Source organism: Eretmochelys imbricata, chromosome 10 (genome assembly GCF_965152235.1).
Source record: "Eretmochelys imbricata isolate rEreImb1 chromosome 10, rEreImb1.hap1, whole genome shotgun sequence".
NCBI classification, from domain to species: domain Eukaryota; kingdom Metazoa; phylum Chordata; order Testudines; family Cheloniidae; genus Eretmochelys; species Eretmochelys imbricata.
Genome location: NC_135581.1, coordinates 85,267,491 through 85,288,999, shown reverse-complemented (window position 1 = coordinate 85,288,999; position 21,509 = coordinate 85,267,491). Strand labels below are relative to the sequence as shown.

Here is a 21,509-nt window from a genome sequence, read left to right as displayed (position 1 = left end):
TTGCCAACTGATGATCAGCTGGCAAATGCAAATGGGACAAATGCCCAGTCTTGCAAAAAAAAATCATGACGCTTGGAAGAGGGCTTAAAAAGGGGACTGTTCCACCCAAAACGGGATATACGGTCACCTAATTATATCATCTTGTGTGATTCTCATTTCTGGGTCTGGATCAGACCCATGGTCCATCTAGTCTAGTATCCTGTCTCCAATAGTGACCGGCCACCAAAGCTCAACTTCTTAGTACAAGACAGCTGAAACTCTAAGCTCTCAAGGTTTTTTCCAGCTCCTAAAGGCAATGTTATTAGCCATGGATGAAAGTCAATCATTTCTACTGATGGTTATTCATTTCCCCTAATCTCCAAATACTCTCATTTCTGGTGGGGCTCCTCTGTATTCCAACTGTCAGCTGGAGAGAAGTTAATAGTTAGGAAAGTCCATTATGAACCTTAAGAACTGCAGTGTTCAATACTGATGCAGATCACCAACCAAAGTGACATCACAGATTAGACATCAGCCTGACAAGAGAACACATGCGCTCCTTGGTTGGGCAGATCTGCTTGGATGATTCAGCAAAAATTCTAGTCCAAAGGGCAAAAAACAAGATTGGTAGTATTGTTCCCATAGCATAACTCAGAGGCTCCCGTATTTGGGAAGCATCTCTATGAGCCAGTAACCGCAGTCAGGTCCACAGGGTAGAAATTGCTGCCCTTCTTCAGAAAAAGCAAGATGAGCTGTGGGATGATTCTTTGCATTTACTTCTAGGATGCTAAATTCCCAAACTTGCACGATGGGACTGAATTCTCCTAATCAAAAAGGCAGTCTTCAAAATAACATGGTGTAAAAAGCACTCCAAGAGAGATTAAAAGGGGATCTCTTTCCAAGAGGTTTGTAAGGATAACATTAAGATCCCACATTACATGGGATTCTCTAACATATAGGTAAGTATGTAGTCATCCCTTTAAAAATCTAGACACCATGAGATGAGTAGGGTCTCTTGTACTTGTACAGAGGTATCTCTGTCAGTAGCACTCAACTTGCCAACAGCCAGACTCTCAGATGTGGCAACTGTCTAGATGAATTTGACCTTGATATCTGGAGAGTCTGGAAGTGTTACAGGAGGCTAAATAGACATCCTGAGATCTGTTAATCAGAACTGCCTCAGCCAATATGGAGCTTCAGGATTAGCATGACTGCCTCCTGCCTATTTTCGCTTATCACCCTGAGAATCAATGGAATCCATGGAAATGCATACATGAGACCTCACTTCTGCAATATGAGAAAGGCCTCATAGAAGGAAGCTGGGTTCATGCCCCTCGAATCAAACAACTGGACACTTTGTCATCTCTGGAGGTAAACAAGTCAATAACAGGATTTTCCTTTTGGTGAAATACTGATGTAATGATGGAGCTCTTCAGAGACAACTTGTGGCTAATGATGGATTGTCTGCTTAGGAAGTCTGCTAAACTGTTGAGGCTCCTGGAGATGAAGTGTATTGGAGTTACCCTATTTTGACATAATGTCCATATCTTGATAGCCTCCTGACATGAGGTGATGAGCAGGTGCTTCCTTGTTTATATAAAACATTTGCAAATGTGTTGTCTGTGAAAATCTGCACAGTGGAACATGGAACAGGTTGGAATGACATGTAAATTAGTCTGATTGCTCATAATTCTAGAATACTGATGTTCAGAGTCATGTCTTTTGGGTTTCAAGTTCCTTGTATCTGGAAGTGGTCCAGGTGTGTGCCCCAACCTGTGCCTGATGCATCTCTGATCAGTGTCTTTGTAGGGGGAAGTATAGAGAAATGTACCCTTTTCCAAATATTCTTGGGGTCTGACCACCAGTTCAGCAGCTACAGAATGTGAGCTGGGACCACAACTCACATGATCATTTGATGGTGAGATGATACACTGATCTTAGCCAGTCCTGTAATGGACACAAGTGAAATCTGGCTAGCGTTGTCATACACATGCAAGCTGACGTGGTCAAGAAGCATGCAGGGTTGAGTCTCTATGGGAAGAGGGGGAATCAATGCAGGAAACTATGTCTATTCCAGTCTTCAGATCTCCCTTGCCTCAACAAGGAAGCCATACCAGTTTTCAGTGCTGAGGTGGGAGTCCATACCGAAATGGTCTTTGATGGTCCTGAATCCTTTCCTGATGGTGCTGTGCAATTTTTGCAGGTACCAACACAGTAGGCCCTGTGTGCCAGCCAGCAGAGGCATTGGCTGACTGGGACCTAGAAGAGACTAGATCCATCTATGAAGTCAATCCTCGCTCTTCAGGATCTATACTCTCTCTCATTGGTTGTTCCAAGGGATATAACTTCAGATGAGTGTTCCAATAGAAAAGAAATGGCAAACCAAGCAACTATCTAGCACATGGCTCTCACTGAGACCAAAAAAAAAAAGACAGTGGCCGTGGCCATCTGCGAATGGCATAAGTCTGTTGCAGGATGGCTATGCTTTGAAGCCCAAGGGCTTTGAATCCACCATTTTTGGCCCAGATAGGGGTGCCAAGGAAAATTTAAATTTAAATCTGTTTGGGTTTATAACACAATTAAATAAAAAAGGAGGAAACGTAAAGGGAATTAACCCTATCTAACTAATTAATCTGCAAGAAAAAGATTCAGCTAAGGGGTAGCATGAAGACACCACTTGTTCCATCTTGCGTCCACCAGCAGTGAGAGCGCTGAGGAACACCTATGGCTGCTCTGCCCTTTATCCCTCGGGTGCAGAGGCACAAGGACATACATTGCGCAGGCACAGCCCAACAGTGCTATTAAAAGATTCTGATCTCACATGCACACATGTACCTTAGAGTGGGATCCAAACTGACACATACTTGAAGAACAATTCTATATTACTTGGAGCTTGCTGCAAAGGCTAAAGACCTTTCAATATCACTGTCAGATATCTCAAATTGGGAATTACTGGGCACTCATGAAGCTAGTCATCCATCTGAATGCTGGCTTGTGAAAATGCATGTGACACGATTACCTTTGTACCTAGTGCTCTGAACCTCAGTTTCCCCTCTTCTGGCTGAAGGCATTTCAATCTCCCACTCTTGGCTAGGCCAACTCCAGTGCTTCTTACTGGCCTCTGGCCAAATCATAAACCCATTCCCTTTTCCCACAGTAAACAAAGAGTCCTAAATAATCATTCAACAATCTCAGGCTGGATCATCAACCCAACTCCAGGCTCAAAAATTCTTCCACTCCTTATGTTGGGGGGAGAAAGATTTCACATCACCTTCCTCAATAAGCCTGTAGGGGTTCAGCCCTCCTTCTACTCTGAATTCCAGCTCAGACACACTGTACAAGCAGCAGAGGTTCACCTTCTCAGACCCCTTGCTTCAACTCCCTCAACCAGTTTTTACCTCCACCTGCCTGTAGGCCTTTTCCACAGCCCCTTCCTTGGCTCCTTGTGTTTGTGCATGTGTCTCTCTCTCTCTCTGTTTTCCTTTGGCCCACTTCAGAGAGCCTCCTAGCACTCTCTGCCTCCATCTGGCTCTATTGTCAGGAGCAGGAAAACTCTTCTACATGTCTCTCCCTGATCCTAGTTCTCTTGCAGGTCTCTTCCCCTACCAAGTTAAGCAGGCTCTTCTCTATTATAGAAAGCCTCAAAACCCATCATGTGAGCAGGCAGATCATTAGGAACAGGTAGTCCCACTGCCTTAGAAGGCAAGCCCACTCTGTGACAAGAAGTATTTCCTTTCCTTCCTCAGGACAAGAGATCTGTGAGATAGACATCGGACAGAAAGAACATGGAGCAGTCTCAGGCTTGGTCTACACTTAAAAGTTAGGTCGACATAACTATGTCGGTCAGGGGTGAGAAAAAAATGCACCCCTGACCAAGACAGCTAAGACAACCTAATCCCAGTGTAGGTGGAGCTATGTCGACGGAAGAATGCTTCCATCAATGTAGCTAGTGTTGTTCAGGAAGGTTATGTTCCTACACCAATGGAGAAACCTATTCCATCAATGTAGCTGCATCTACATTATGGGGTTGTGCCAGCATAGCTATTCTGACATAGCTAGGCTAGTATAGTCTCTGCAGTGTAGACATAACCTCAGTTTCCTTCAATATCTGCAAAGAAGTCTCTACTTACTTCACTAAGAGGTTCTTTCTAGTGTTGAATAGCTTCCCAAAATTTATGAATCTCCTGGAAACCCTGAACAACAAACTCTGCCAAGGCAGAGTCTCCTTTCACAGGTCAATAAGCCCTCTGCCCATCCAGGTCTGTTAGTCCAAAACACCAACAGCAGCAGCTGTGGATGGTAAACCCTTTTTTGGAATTAAAGCTAGCAACAGTCCCCTGGGATCTAGAGCACAATCCTGTGCAACCAGCTGCCTTCTCCATGACACTACAGCCTGAACCACAAGAGCGCCATATGGAAGGGACAAGTGGAAAAGAACAGACTATCCTGGGGGAAAACACCTCTCACCCTCACAAAGACACACATTCTTAAAACACCACTCCTCCCCCTCCACTCCACCAATGGTGGCAGTCTTGATCACCCACTTGTCTCCTCTTTCCAGAAACATATTTGCTTTTTCTTTCATAATGCCCCTTTATGCATGGAATTCCATGCTCTCAATGAGCAGATCTGAAAGGTTACTACCCTGTCCTCCTTCAAATCCCTCCTCAAAATCTACTTCTGCTGGGATGCCTACAAGAAATCACCCAGTGCTTAATCTGTAAAATTGGGATAATACTTTCCTACCTCCTAAGGGCAGAGGATAGGTTAATGTCTATGAGACATCAAATGCTATAGTGAAGAGCATTATGAATAAATCAATCTTCAAGAAGAAAACATGTTGACCCTCCATAAGACCTATGACAGTTCAACAATTTTAGGAGGGTTGCCAATGGATTCAACCAAAATTATGCAATGTAATAACGATCTTTATCTTCTTAATGTTTGTGGGCTCACGGACTTCAAAAATGTCAGAGCTTTATTCTCAGGTTGTATAAACTGAATTGTTGCCTTTATTCCTGGCTCTGAATGTACTTGGTATCCTACTTCTTTATCACGTTAGACCTTGTAAAAGACAAATTATTAAAAATATACAGTAGTAATAATCATCCCCTCCACCATTGCAGTTCTCTGTAATAATATGCATACAAATATTACATAAACTAATATACTTTGAGGCCCTACTAAGTTTAGAAATCTACACTAATGCATTCTATAAACAGCATTCATATACAATATACATGCAAAATTCACTGAAGGTTAGGCTTAAAATAAGAAGATAACTTCAACCTTAACTACAGAAAGATTATCTATAAGGAAAAATATCATATGCTTATCTGTATCAAATATTTACAATAAAGTACTTGCGCACTGAACATAGTAAAGTAAGAGGGCATAAAACATTATATACATACATATATGCATTATGTATTTATTTATATTTTACATTCATATTATTATAGTTATATACACATACTTTATATGCACTCTTCTCCTATGCTGTGGTGACAGCTAAGTGAAATATTTATCATGCACTCTTCACTATACTAATGTTCCAGACCCTGTGCAGCTTCAAACCTGTCACAAAAATACTTCCTTTCCATATTCCCAAAGGTGGACTCTCCCCCTCAATCACACCTGTCCAAGGTCCAGAATGAGCAAGATTCAGTCTTGGACTAGGCACTGCTTTTCCATATGCAAAAATATGATTATTTTGAAATCTGCAAACTTTAAATTACTGTATAGAAGAGTTTCCCAATATTGTAGTGGGTCCCTAGGATTCACTCCCAACCCTTCAAGACCCTAAAATATCAGCCTTTAAGTTGTGACATTTATCATTCCTGAGTAATGCCGCCGTTTCAAACTCACACTGATAAAGCCTTTACACCACACCATCAAGTATTCCATTATACGTACACAATCACAGTGTTTCTTGCACATGTGGTATGCTATTGGAATATTAAGTTTACTTTTTAAATACAAAAAACTCAACAAAGTTAAAGTTTTCCAAAGTAACATTAACTCTCATATGGGAGTTCTGTGATCATCCCATATAATTAATGTGTGATGGTTTGTGGTATTATAAATACTTTCACAGTGATTACATATGCTTTTCCATACCTCCTGTTTCTGCTGTCTGTCACTCAAGAGCTGCTTGAGATACCAGTCACAATTTTCTCGCTGTAATCCTCGAAGCCCCAGGGCTGGTGATGTCAAAACTTCAAATAATGCTAATGCATCTCCCTGTTCCAAAGCCAGATCTACCTTTGATAGGGCTGAATGTGCTAGGGAGAGAGCAAAGTAAAGTAAGGGTCAAAAGCTGAATGTAGTGATCATTAGGCTTCTATAGCAGAGGCCTCAGAAGGCATCTCTTCCTGAACACTACTAACTGATGGTTTAGGCCTGGAAGTCTCCAGGTCAGACTCCAGAATCACTCAGGAGGACTTTAACAAGAGAAAAGAGATGAAAATGGTATGTAATACTCAGGGCACAGAGTTTAATGGGGACCCTTCACTTCTTTAAGGGGCCAGGGGTGGGACAAGGGGCAGGATGAATTCAAAATTGAGAAATACTATGAACAAATATAGCAAGGAGAGCTACTCACTTAGTTCAAAGTGCAGGGATGGAAGGAGGAGTAAAGGAGCCACACAAGTCTGAATACTCTTTATCCAGGCCTATTAGTTCAGTGGGAAACTTACTATTGACTTTGTTGACATTGCCCTGAATTTCAGCTTGAGTCAGCAGCTCTTCGTACACATCCCTCTCTCTCTCTGAATTCTCAGAGGCAGTCTGACAATGAAACAAAATTATCATCAATGCAACTCTAGAGCAGACTTTGTGGTGTGTTGTTTACAGGCCTCTTACAGTCCTCCAACAGAAAGGGCAGTGAACATAACTAATGTTCACCAATGGGGGTGGGGGCGCGGAAGAATAGCTCAGTGGTTTGAGCATTGGCCTGCTAAACCGAGCGTTGTGAGTTCAATCCTTTAGGGGGCCATTTAGGGATCTGGGGTAAAAATTGGGGACTGGTCCTGCTTCAAGCAGGGGGTTGGACTAGATGACCTCCTGAGGTCCCTTCCAACCCTAACCTACTAAGATTCTTCTGTGATTCTAAAGTACACCCACATGAAGTTCTAACCCACTGCACAACAGGTCAGCAACAACTACACACACATAAAAGGGAATCCTAGAAGTGAATATCCCTAGGCGCGCCCATACACACAGAGTATAGATCTCCGGCAAACAGAGAAGGACACACAATACATAAGACGGGATGATTTCATTTAACAGCTCTGTGTGGGCACACAGAAGGAATTCCAGGACATATGATGCAGTAGATCCAGTTAGGCAGACACATACAGGTTCTCAAACTGGAAATGTTCCAAACCAAATAAATGGATATGATATTCCAGAACAGGCCACATATCTAAGTATTGCTAATTTGCCTATCCCTGTGGCAGAGAGCAGCAGACAGATAGTTTGGGTAGAATTCTGTAAACAGATTAATTTACAAAGTAACATACCATATGCTCACAAGCTTTTGGGACCACAGTGTTTAGACTTGGATGTGTAGTGCTTGTAAATATCAGCCTCCATACAGTAGGATTACTCACAGCCTAGGTAGACTTGCAGATTCACTAAGCAAGTTTAGTCTAGGTGAAATTCTAGAACTAGTTCAAACTTCGTGGGATGGTGGGTTTGTTTCATATATACATTAGAAAGACTCAAAAATTCTATAAAAATAGGACAGGCTTTACTGATGTCTAGAATAAGACATCTCCTCTATGTTCTTCCACCATGCATATTCCTTGGGAATCTGTGTGTAAGAAATTCCATTACAAATCAGATGTAACACTATAATGTCTGCTTTCTTCCATCTCATAATACAACAAATGAATCCCTGGAGACTACAGTGGAATTTCACTAAGGATAAATCTGGCCTAACATCTTACACAAAAGACTGAACAACATGTTTTCACTGGATTCTATGGGCAATCTCCTCTGGTGACATCATGAACTCGACACAATGAACATGAATTCGTAACTAGACAGGAACATTGATTTTTACCCTGTTTTTGGCATTCTCCATCTTGTCCTTCTTTGCCCGGTACAATGTGTCCTGATAGATTGATGCCAGGAGTTCATCAAGATTCACCAACATGGCATTGGAGTTTTTCATTGCCATCAGAGTGTCAGACGGAACTTGGCGGTCAATTGCTTCATTAATGGCAATAACAGCAGCATGCACTGAAAAACAAATCACAGGTTCCCTGTTAACTGCAAAGATGACTGCTCTGCCCTGTAATAAATTAAACGCTTATCTGGGAAAGAAGAAAACAGCTGACTAGGTCTTTGACATTGTTGCAAGAATTATCAGTATATAAACTGTAAGTAAGACTTTGTATTTTTGACACAGGTAGTACCTTACTTCCTGATATCGCCGTTTGATTTTGACCAAATCAAATTCAGATTTTCTAACAAAAATATCTTGGCCATAAAAGGCCTGTGTTGACTTAAACAATAGGGACTATTAGAGCTAGATTATAACATGCACTTTCTATCCAATCTGGCAATTTAAACGGTCACAGAGGATGAAAATCCATTTCCTCTTACATGCTGCTTCATCCACAGAGAGTTCATTAGCTAAAATTCCTCCAATCTTGCTGAAGGCAGGCATCTGAATTCCATACTTCTCCAGCTCACTCCTCATGTTACTGATCTCCTCCTCTGAAACACAGAGGAAAAAGATGTAATGTAGGCAGAACATTCAGAATCAGCCCTAAGACCAGCTATTGCTGCAGAAAAATTGGAACAGCTACAATAGATTGTAAATTGCCCTTTCACAAATACTTTGTGCATGCAGTCTGAGAAGAGACAAAACTCTCCTATATTTGTTCCAATCATTCAAATGGGAGGGCCTCATAGAATCTGTCTCACTACATAGTTTTGTGCTCTTAATGACACAGGTTTGAAACAGATTGTGTGATTCTTGCACGTCTCAAAGTATGGCTGCCAGCAGGGCAAGGAAAGTACATATACAACATCCTACAAAAGTTTGTTTTCTTCTGCAGCTGGTGCACTGGAAGGAAAAAGACTAAAGCCAAGGGAAGGGGAGGGAGAGACAGTGGAGACATACTACTGTTAACAGAGCCAGTAACTAAAGAATTCAGAATAAAACTTCCTCCTAAAAGTCTCCTTCCCCAACTTGTATGGGAAGAATCCCGCACCCATTAAACACAAATGCAGTTACAGCCCTGGCTGCCTTTGGGCATTAATCCCCTTTCGTCCATTATGTACAGCATCTACTGGAGTGAGTAAACAGGGCATGCAAATTCATAAACATCTAAATCTCAGAAAAGCAAGAAATCTCCATACCTGTGAAGTCCACCTTTCCATATAAATCCTGAATCTGAGGGGCCAGTCCCAGTTTAAACAGGTACAGACTAGGAAACATAATGCAGGAATAATTAGCACTAATTACTCCTTGTGGTCTTTACCCCACTCACAAGTAAATTAAGGGAGATATAGACATTAGGCTAAGTGGAAAGACTTCTAGATGGTTAAAACCTGCCTTTTCAATTGTGATGGTGATTGATTCTCCCAGTGAAGCGTTTGTGTATGAAGGAATGTCACCATGAAAAAACAATAAGCCCCTCCCCAGAAAGAAAGATCCATATGGTTTAGGAGCTCTGGATTTAAAAGTTCCCTTCTGATCAGCAGACATCTGGTTGCACATCTGGGTAACTTCCTACCAAAGATTTGCTTTATTCTGTTGGTTATCAGCACAGAGCTAAACCCTATAGGCACAAACACACCATGCAGCTACCTAGGGTGGTAAAGAACATTTGTATATTCCTTACTGCACTAGGTAACTGCAAGGTGTGCTGGTGCCTATAGGGCTGAGATTGCAAAGTGAAGTAAGCTAAATTTAATTAAGGCCACTCTAATTCTGAATATAAGCGTCAACACCAGGGTTTAATGCAATTTAACTTATCCATTTTAAATTCACACTTTCAGTTAATTCAAATTAACTTTCCTGAGTGTCCCCGCATAGACAAGTCTTTACTCTTGGAGACCTCTATGTTGCCCATTATTTATATTTCAGCAAAAACCTGACTCATTCTGAATATCTGGATTCTGATTTACACATCACTGGCAAAGAGGACCAGACTGACAAGGAGATGTGAACATCTGCCAGCTGAGTCCAACTACTCAAAGAATAACTGCAGCAGCTATCGTGAAGCTGCCAGTAAGGAGCAACTTCACCACTAACAATGACCCAAATTCCTTTCATACTGGTCAAAGGAGCATACGCTACACAGTTCCATAATTGGCCATCACACAATGCCAAGTGTTCCTGACCACAAGTTATACTAAATGTTGGGAACTGAGTTGAAAGCAGGTTCACTTCTACGAAGAATCTGATTCTACAACAGCTTGAAACTTCTGTTGATGTTCAGCTATTTGCAATCTATTTGGATGTTTCATCCTCAGATTTCACCCTGCCAAAGGATCAGAAGCAAAAGAACAAGCTCCTTCTTGAGGACTAAAACTGAGTAAGCATAAGATGGAGACCAAAACTGATATGGCTCAGTGCTCTATACACAGAAATGTCTTAAGGAGCATTCTTCATGTGAAGCCCACTAAATATTTGTCTGCCATCAGATTGGAAACCTGCATCCAAACTGGTTTAATCAGGAAGGACTAAGTCACTGCAATGCAATGCTCTGTCTCTCTGGAGCATGAAGCGGCAGCAAAACTATCCACTTCAACACACACTAATGAGGCAAAGACAGAAGTAGCTAGCACAGCCAGATGGATCTTTTAGTTACCTCGAGAGGTGAGAGATTATCCCCCGGAGCCTCTGAAAGGATTTTAAAGCTTTACATGGCTTTTCACAAAGCCCCCAAAAGCCTCCCTGATTTATCCTAAAAATAAACATGCTGCACACAAAAGGCCAACCTCACCTTACTCTCTACCTGCTGCTCAGCTGAACAAACAAGCCTGAACCTATTCTCTTCAGACATAAACGGAAATTCATAGTTCATTAGTAGGTGAAAATTAGTGTTGTCACTTTCCCTTCTGCCTCTCACACTGCAGCTCTAGATATAGATTCAGACAGTGCACACAACAGTGAAAATCTAGAACCATTATAGAAGTAAACATACATCATATGAGAGAGAGGGCATGTGCATACTCATGCTTCTGAACACCCACAGTATGTTCAGACCCTTTAAAATTTTCAATTCAGTGAGATTTTATTAGCGTGACAAGCTATGCAAGTGTGGCCAAAGTGAGGGTGGGGGTGGGAAGAGCAACCCTTTAAAGCACACCCAGGACAGCGCTTCACACTATGTTTGGGATTTCATCCTCATGACCAGTTGTTATTAGTGTCCATTCCTGATCTGGTGGCAGGACAATACATAATATAATACTATCTCGATTGCCTTTTATGGACACACAAATACTGTAGATTCCACTTATTGAGCAACCCCTTAGTAGCCAACAAAAAGTTGCTATTATCCAGCAGCTGCTAATAAGTGGAAGGTAGGTTTGTGAGACGGCAGCCAGAGAAGGAAGTGCCAGAACTTCACTTCCCTGGCTGCAGCCTTGCAAACCTGGCTGCGGGCAGGACAGCAGCAGGGATGGGGGCTGCAGTCTGGATGCCAGGACTTTCCAAGGGGAGTGGGGGCTCTGAGGGCCCACAGAGCTGCATGATACCTTTCCCTGCATTCTCCACACATCACAGCAATTCCTTCCGTATGCAGAGTCTCCCAGGAGTCTCCCAGAGGAGCACAGGGAGAGGTACCATGCAGTTCCAGCATCGGGACTATTGCTCCTCTCACTCCAGCTACTGCTCTGCCCACAGCCTTCCCTCCCCTCTCCTTCCCACCCACAGCCTCTTACCTCCTGTGCAGAGCCTGTGCAAAGGCAGGTTTTCCAGACTGCTGCCTCCTCCCCACCCTCCACTATTGCTTTGATGACAGTCTCCTCTCCCCTCCCAGCCCCCTACCTCCTGTGCAGGCAGGCTTCCATGGCTGCAACCCCAGAAAGAAGCACTGGGACAGGCTAAGTACTGGCCACAGGCAGGTTTGTGGGGCTGCAGCCAGGGAAGACAGGTCCCAGCACTTTCTTCTCTTGCTGTAGTCCCACAGACCTGCCTGCAGGGGTGCTCAGCACATTCTAGTGCTTCTTTCTGGGGCTGCAGCCCCACAAACCTGCCTACAAGTAGAACTTTTCTTCCAAAAGACCTTGTGAATAAGCGGCATGCTGTTGCCAATATCCGGATCCCATTAATATGAAAGTCAATGGGGTGGGATTGGTTCCCAGCAAAACGTTGCTATTAACTGTAAGTTGTTTATATCCAGGTCGCTATTAAGTGGAACCTACTACATATGCCTCCCTGGGGTAGGGCACTCTATACTGCACACATCTTCAGAAAGCTCTGAGTACACTGCTTGCCTCTGGAAACCATGATTCACAAAATATGCACGTAAACACACAATCCCCAAGGAAGGAGATTCACAGCTGTACACACCCCATCTCTAAGGCTTGGGAATCCTAAGATATATATGCTGCCTCCAATGGCTGGTGATCTCACTGACTCTTAAACATGCATAGCACTTATCCCTGGAAACATCAATGCATTCATAATTTCATAGATGCCACTCCTGGAAGCTGCAGACCTTCCTTTAAGCCCACAGTACATTCACCCCCACCAACTCTGAATCAGAATGCATTCGCACTCCCACAGACTTCAGATTTCTAGGTAGCCTTCATACATTCACAATTCATTCACTCACAATTCAGCCTCCTGCCTAACACACATTACCTGAGTGCATGGATACAATAGATGCAGCGTGGCATGTTCTTCCGATCATAGATGTCAGTAGTTTCTGGGTAGAAAATCTGAATATAAACAAAGTTAACCATCAGAATAATACCCCACTCTAGCCATCCAAGTAGGAAGGATTCTGACAATCCTAAAACTGCTCCAGCCCAGTTATGAGATAGGTAATTCATGGAGCACAACAGAGCTCCACATTTCTCCCATGCGTCTACCATGAAACCTGTTCCCCACTTCCAACTACATGTACTCTCACATCCACACCCCTGCTCAACCCCATGCCCCTTTTACATGACCACCCCACATTGGTGTATCTGGGGAAATGGGTTGGAGATGCTGAGGGAGCCAAGAGATGAGCAGGGATATTTACATGAGGGGTTGGGGAAGAGGATTTTGTTTGGACTGGATGGGCAGAAGGGGACTATGTGTGAGTGGCCTAAGGAGAGTGGTAAAGATAGTGTTGTACTGCAAGGCACCCGAGGCCATATTTTTCAACAAACTTTGGGGGCCATATTTTTAATTGTTCATCCCCAGCGGTTTCTATTATCACATTCTCGGATCCAGAGCTCTTTTGAAAGTCAGGCCCCTTAAAGGGTTAATGTGGAAGATGTCACTACATAGATTTTAAGGCCAGAATAGACCACTATGACAGTCTGACCTCCTATGAGCACACCCAATCTTGATTTAAAATGGTCAGTAATGGAGAAACCATCATGACCCCTGGCAAATTGTTCCAATGGCTAATTACTCTTGCTGTTAAAAAAAAATTATGCCTTATTTGTAGTCTGAATTTATCTAGATTCAACTTCCAGCCATTGAATGTTAGACCTTTCTCTGCCAGATAAGAGATTATTAAATACTTGTTCTCCCTGTGGATACTTATAGACTGTAAATCAAATCACTCCTCAGCCTTCTATTTATTTTATTAAGCTAAACAGACTGAGCACCTTGAATCTATCATTATAAGGCATGTTTTCTAATCCTTTAATCATTCTTGTGGGTCTTCTCTCAACACTCTCCAATTTATCAGCATTCTTCTTGAATTGTGGGCACCACAACTGGACACAGTATTCCACAAGTAGTCAACATATTGCTGATATATTCCCTCCATTTCCTCAATGCCTTACTCAAGCCCTCTTGCCTGACCCAAGTCCCTTTCTCTCCAGCTGTCCCCCACATTCTCTCTCTTTTCACCCAGAGCACCATCTCTCCCCCAGAGCCCATTCCTATACTTCCTGCTGCTCAATCTGCTCCTCTAGATCACCAGGAGTTCATGCATAGCACAGCTGATAAGTCAGGAGAGAGCTGGGTGGAAAATTTTGACAAAATTCTAAAATTAACATTTTCAAGTGAGTATTTTTTTTAAATGCAGACAGCAGGTTGAGGTATACAATAGTGACCCTTGTGTGATTAAACACATGGACTGTTCCTGTTACATGTAATAAAAGCATGAGGAAAAGTTGTTTTGCGTATAAATCTACGCTCATGGTTTGACTTTCAGTACAATGTTCCCAAAGATTTATAGATTTTAAGGCCAGAAGGGACCATGGTGATCATTTAGTCTGACCGCTTGTATAACACAGGTCATAGAATTCCACCCAGTTACCCTGTTCTTAGGCCAATAATTTGTGTTTAACTAAAGCATCTTTCCAGAAGACTTGATTTGAATACTTCAGGAGACAGAGAATCCACCACTTCTCCACAAGAGATGGAAAATCCACCACTTCCAACAACTGTTGCTCCTTTTATCCATGATTTTCCTATGATGATTCCTAAAAATTGCCATGACCAAACCGTAGCTCGGCATGCTGCTCAACAGAATGAAAAATAAAAATTTTGTACTGCAGATCTCACCCGAAATAATGAGTGTTAAGCATATGGTACTGAAGCAGGAATTCACTGCCTCCCAATCATACAAACAGGGATGGGAATGGAATATTTTAAACTTCAGGATTTCTAAGGAGAACCAAATCTAGGAAACTAAGGATTATCTATACATAGATATATAGGATAACTAAGAGGAGAATATAGATATATAGGATAGGCAGAGTTTATTGAATCCTGTGTACTGGCAAATTCATCCCACAACTTTCAAAGCCTGGCATTGCAGTGCAGAAATTACCTTGGGGAGGCCGATTTCAGCCATGGCATTCAACCACTGAATAACATTATCAGTATGCCGGAAATGGAGACCAGTTGCCTGAAATAAAGAGGGGGACGGAAAAAAGCATATGAATCATCACAGCCACTGTGAGTACTAGGGAACTTTGCTAAGACATGCATCTGATCAGTGCTACTTACAACAGCTAAACTCTTCCAGGGATCTGAGGTCTTAGGTACTATGATGAAAGCTTTCTACAGCCAGTTATATTTAAGGCTTTCAAAAGGCCAGCTTTCTCAGATTCTCATATGCACACAAACTCAGACAAAACTAAAGATCTTCCTTCATCTGATATTCTATAGTTCAGGAAGAGTTAACTTACATTTTTACAGTCTAAATTTGCCACAATTACTCACTCATTCACTGACAGTTCCTCTACAACCATATAACCTGAAGTCTCCCTCCTATCTCAGGTCTCTCTAGCCAACCTAGTTCCCAGAACGGAGAGATCTCACCTTATATCTGGTTTGTTCCCGATCATAGATTTTCTTCAGAGACACCACCTTGGGGGAGAAAAAGTTTCCAAGTTTGGCTAGATAGACTCCATTCCTTAGCCCCTCCTCCAGCTCTGTTGTGGGAGGTAGATCCTCATTAAGGCAGGCCTCCATCCATCTGAAAACGTAAAAAGGACAGGAGTGGGTCATTTGAGAGCTTTTATGATGTGTTCCATTTACTCTCCTCTCGGGGGACATTAGCTGCTCATTTTCTGAGCAAGTTCAGTGTTGCTGCTGCCACATCTTTTCCCATTGTATGATTTATGTATTAGGCGCTGATGTAATCGCAACTTACCTACTGAATCCAATGCCGAGCAGCATTATAGGGTCAATGTCTTTCTTGTCACCAATGCCTTTATTCAATCAGGTCCTACACGTCAATTTGAGTCACTGCGACTAATTTGTACCCTTTTTGGGTTTCTTTGGCAGTTCAACAGACCAAGTAATAAAGATCTACTTTCTGCAGCTGAACAATTTCAGCAACAGTACAACAAAAAAATCTCCAAAGAACTCAGTGAGGAGGTCATCTTCCTCAAACAAATATATTCCACAAACTTTAAATTGGATTGCAAGCCAAAGGAATTGCTTCAAGAAATACTCAAACTTGGACTCTCTATGGTGTTTCCTAGTGTCACAACTGCATTGCGTATTTTTGTCGCTTTGCCTGCATCAGTGGCTTCAGGTGAACGCACCTTCAACGTGCTGAAGCAGGTAAAGAACTATCACCGTTCAACTGTGGGACAAGTTGAACACTGCTTCAGACACAGGATACATACAATGGATATGATCCAAATCTGTTTCAGTGTTTCGCCCCTACTAGCCTATGTCACAGAAATGTTCAAAGGCAAAATAATCTCAATGTGGCCACACAGAACAATCACTTCTGGAATGAACAGGTGTTCTTCCACAGTTTATTTAAACAGTGCCTTCAGCTTTGAGAGATTCCTTATACTTTAACATGAGTAATACAAATTGAACCAGTAATCTGCCAAGCCACTAGAAATTTAAGCGCACCCATGTATGCAGAAAAATAGGGAATGCCCTTCCTCTCCCTCAGACAGGCAGAGCAGTCTTCTACAGCAGCCGGATAGGATTATTATTAATCGTTTAAATTACAGTAGCACCTAGGAACCTCAGTAACAGGTCAGAGCCCTGATGTGCTTGACAAAGTACCAACAAAAACAGTCCCTGTCCCAAAGACCTCACAATCAATATGATAGACAGGATGAAGCTAGTAAACAAAACAGACAAATGAGATGGTGGGAGGGTATTGGGGGTAACAAAAACAAAATCGTTTAGCAGTAAAGCAGAAGTCACAGTTTGGCACTTGTCTAACCAATGACATACAGATGAGATTTGTAGGCACCACAGCAGAGGTAGATTTTAAGAAAGAATTTAAAAGAGCATACAGTAGCAGCTCTCCAAATTTTACTGTTTGCAGAGTTTTTCCCATGCATAGAGGACTGCTTGGGAAAAAGTGCAGAGATGTTTTAGGGAGAAGCAATAAGGCAAATGATCAAGACTGTTGTCAATGGTCAAGCAAAGGTAGAGGCTGACAGCTTGATAAATTAGTAGACGTAATAGAAAAGGTTCAGCTAACCTGGGAAAGACCCTAAATGCAAGGATAAGGAGCTTGTATTTGATGCAGAGGAGGAGCAGCCAGTGGATGGAGGCAAAGAGGGAGTAATGATGTGACAAGGCAGGAAGATGATCCTTGCAGCTGTGTTTTGAATGGACTTGAGAGGGACAATATGGGAAGTGTCAAGGCCAGAGAGAATGAGATAGCTGAGTCATGAAATGATGAGGACTGAACAGCCCTGGCAGCCTAGGTAGAGAGACAAGGTCAAAACTTTGAAATTTTATGCAGATAGAAAGTTGCAAGACCTGGATACGGCCTTCATCTCTGTGTCAAGAGAGAGGGCAGATGAGAAAGAGGACTTCCAGATTACAGGCCTGAGTGACAAGGAGGAGGATGGTGCAGAGAAATGTGGGAGAGGGTACGGGGAAGAAAGATCAAAAGCTCCGTTTTGGTCATGTTGATCTTAAGTTATCAGCTGGACATCCATGTTGTGATGTTAGAAAGTAAAGGCCAAGATGTGAGATTGGAGGGAGGGAGACAGGCCTTTCGAAGAGATGTACATTTGCAAGCCATCAGAGTAGAGAAGGTATTTGAAGCTATGTTTGTAGATAAGAGCACCTAGAAATAGGGTATAGAGCCTAACTAAAAGAAGGTTGAGAGGAGATATGATTGCTCTCTATAAATATATCAGAGGGATAAATACTGGAGAGGGAGAGGAATTATTTAAGCTCAGTACCAATGTGGACACAAGAACAAATGGATATAGACTGGCCACCAGGAAATTTAGACTTGAAATTAGACTAAGGTTTCTAACCATCAGAGGAGTGAAGTTTTGGAATAGCCTTCCAAGGGAAGCAGTGGGGGCAAAAGATCTATCTGGCTTTAAGATTAAACTTGGTAAGTTTATGGAGGAGATGGTATGATGGGATAACAGGATTTTGGCAATTAATTGATCTTTAAATATTCATGGTAAATGGCCTGTGATGGATGTTAGATGGGGTGGGATCTGAGTTACCCAGGAAAGAATTTTCTGTAGTATCTGGCTGGTGAATCTTGCCCATACGCTTAGGGTTTAGCTGATAGCCATATTTGGGGTTGGGAAGGAATTTTCCTCCAGGGCAGATTGGAAGAGGCCCTGGAGGTTTTTCGCCTTCCTCTGTAGCATGGGGCACGGGTCACTTGCTGGAGGATTCTCTGCTCCTTGAAACCTTTAAACCACGATTTGAGGACTTCAATAGCTCAGACAGAGGTGAGAGGTTTTTCTCAGGAGTGGGTGGGTGAGATTCTGTGGCCTGCGTTGTGCAGGAGGTCGGATTAGATGATCATAATGGTCCCTTCTGACCTTAGTATCTATGAATAAACAGTAGGAGCCAAAGACAGAGCCGGGGGGAATGGGGGTGGAGACACCTATAGGAGAGGGGAGGAGAAGGACCCACCACGCAAGACACTGATGGAGTGGTTGAAGAACCATGAGAAGGATGGCATCACAAAAGCCAAAGGAATGCAGTATTTTAGGAAGTAGGGTATGGCCAAAGCTACGCAGAGAGCAAGCAGGATGTAGAAGTGGAGGTCCTATGATTTGGCCAGAAAGTGGTCATTCAGAACCTTCATGAGAGCAGTTCCAGTTGAGCAGAGGAGACACAAACCAGATGGGAGTGGTCAAGGATGGAATTGGAGGAGAGGAACTCAAGGAAGCAGTTCTTGGCAGCATATTGAATGAACCTGGAGATAAAGCAGAGACAGGGTGACAAATAGACAAGCAAGTGGGATCATGGGTGTGTTTCCTCATTAAGAGGGAGACTAAAGCATGCTGGTATTGTGAGGAGAGGAAGCCTGAGGGGAGAGAGACAGAGTGAAGGAAGGGGTCATTGGGACAAATGTAGGAATTATAAAGAGGAGAGCAGAGGGGACACTTCCTTGTCAATGATGAGGCTGAGGGCAGGAAGAGGAAGATCACATCAAATTGTGTTGATTTTCTCCTTCAAAATGACTGAGATCCTGTCCTTGCCCACAGTTTTCACTCTAAGATTTAAGAAAGGAATCAGAGGTGGTAAATAGGGGGCTAGGAGTGGAGGCCTGGGATTCAATTAGGGTGGAAACATTGAGTTGTCTAGGTAGAAAGATGGCACAATTGGAAAAAAGAAACCACATTGTAGAGCCGGAAAGCAACATGACTAAGACTACCACAGAGACGGAAGTTCCCTATTTACTCCTCCACTAGCTACACTAGAGTGAAATATTACTATTACAGCACTAAACCCCTACTTTCTGGCCTGAAATTTCTCATGCCGCTCTCCGTCCACAGGTGAACCTTAGGAAAGTTTAAACAAAATTAGTTCAGCCTTCTGAATTAGTGAAGTATGAAATACATTTTTCTCACTTTTTTGGGGGAAAAAAGGTAATTGTACTTTTTTGTATCAAAAACTCAAAACCAGCGTGATTTTCAAACTTAATATGTACAGGAACAGTCATTGTACACATCTGAGACAGTCTGTTAAAATGGACAGATTTAAAGCAACTGAAAACAAGGTACCTAGCATGTGCAGCATATAATTTTCCTTAATGAAATAAGCATGAATCACTCCTGATAACAATACAGGAACATCTGGCTCAAAGAACAGACCTTGAAATGAACACTATTTAAATAATTACACAATGCTTAGTCCTTTCACTTCACTCTCAACTCCTTCGCGCTCTATCCTCCGGTGCAAAAAGTCTGTCCCTCACAAACCTCCAGCTCGGGTTCACTTCCTGTTTCTCCACTCCTGTTCTTATGCTGCTGGTTGCGTCTGGAGAAAGTCTGTGCATGGTAATGCAGATGTCCTCCATTACAAATCTGTTCACTCTTCCTTCAGCACTGCCATATACAATTGTTCACATCAATTACCTTGAACTCTTTTCCTCCAATTCTGCCCTGGATCCCTCTTAGTCCAGCTTCCACCCTTTCTACTCCACTTAAACACACCCATTGAAGTCTCTAACTATCTCATTCTGACCATATCTCAGGGCCTCTTTTCCATCCTCATCCTTCTCAACCCTTCTTCTGCCTTAAACATGACCAATAATACTTTCCTTCTCAAAATACTGTTCTCCTTCAGCTTTAAAACACAGCACTGGTCCTCCTTCTACCCTTCTGGTCATTTCTTCAGCATCTTTCAATGGATCCTCCTCTTTCCCTCTACCATGTTCTGTAAGGGTCCCACAGAGCTTTGTCTTCAGTTTGCTCTTCTCTCTCTCTCTCTTTCTACACCTTTTCTTTGATCTAGATCTCTTTGCATGGTTTCAACTACCATCTTTAAAGTACTGACTCTTAAAGCTATCCTCTCCACTACTGAACTGCCTCCCTCAATCCAATCCCACATCTGTTTCTGGAAGCCTCTCCACCAGTTTCAAATTTGGTATGGTCAAGAGCAAGCCCCACATCTTCCCTCCAAAACTTTCCCACTCCCCACATTTCCTATCATTGTTGACAACATCAACATCCTCTCTCTCCTCCACACTGCACATTCAGGCCATGTCTAAATTCTGATACTGCTTCCTCCACAACATCTTTAAGATAAGACATTTGCTGTCTGTCCAGTCACCTAAAATTCTCATTCAGGACCTCACCATATTGTCTTGATGACTATAACCTCCTCTTCCTTGGCCTCTCCAACACACAAGTCACTCCTTGTCCCCAACAGATACCTCTTCAATTCACCTTCAAGCCTATGAAAAACTTAACCAGCCTTTTCTTCTATTGCATCATTTTCTTACCTCTCTGCTCCACCAATGATGCCCTCCTCAATATCCTGTTCATCTGCTTTTCCCACAATTAGCTCTATGCTACCACTTTGCACAGAATGCCCTCCCCAGGTTGAATACAAATATAGAATCATAGAAGATTAGGGTTGGAAGAGACCTCAGGAGGTCATCTAGTCCAACCCCCTGCTCAAAGAAGGACCAACACCAACTAAATCATCCCAGTCAGGGCTTTGTCAAGCTGGACCTTAAAAACCTCTAAGGATGGAGATTCCACCACCTCCCTAGCGAACCCATTCCAGTGCTTCACCACCCTCCTAGCGAAATAATGGTTTCCTAATATCCAAACTAGACCTCCCCCACTGCAACTTGAGACCACCGCCCCTTGTTCTGTTATCTGCCACCACTGAGAACAGCTGAGCTCCATCCTTTTTGGAATCCCCCTTCAGGTAGTTGAAGGCTGCTTTTAAATTCCCCCCTTACTCTTCTCTTCTGCAGACTAAACAAGCCCAGTTCCCTCAGCCTCCCCTCATAAGTCATGTGCCCCAGCCCCCTGATCATTTCCGTTCTGCTGGACTCTCTCCAATTTGTCCACATCCTTTCTGTAGTGGGGGCCCAAAACTGGACGCAATACTCCAGATGTGGCCTCACCAGTGCCGAATAGAGGGGAATAATCACTCCCTCGATTTGCCGGCAATGCTCCAAATA

At 42.8% G+C, this 21,509-nt stretch overlaps 1 protein-coding gene across 1 annotated transcript in view; it reads right to left on the bottom strand.

The window, feature by feature from the left end:
• IQGAP1 (IQ motif containing GTPase activating protein 1) overlaps nt 1–21,509 on the bottom strand; it is a 183,118-nt gene that overhangs the window by 112,902 nt on the left and 48,707 nt on the right. Inside the window, exons 3-10 of the mRNA XM_077829238.1 lie at nt 15,443–15,599; nt 14,949–15,026; nt 12,812–12,888; nt 9,355–9,422; nt 8,593–8,706; nt 8,048–8,226; nt 6,678–6,768; nt 6,100–6,263 (exon numbers count right to left, since the gene is read on the bottom strand). Of these exons, the coding sequence (XP_077685364.1) occupies nt 6,100–6,263; nt 6,678–6,768; nt 8,048–8,226; nt 8,593–8,706; nt 9,355–9,422; nt 12,812–12,888; nt 14,949–15,026; nt 15,443–15,599 (928 nt within the window). The remainder of the gene's footprint in view (nt 1–6,099; nt 6,264–6,677; nt 6,769–8,047; nt 8,227–8,592; nt 8,707–9,354; nt 9,423–12,811; nt 12,889–14,948; nt 15,027–15,442; nt 15,600–21,509) is intronic.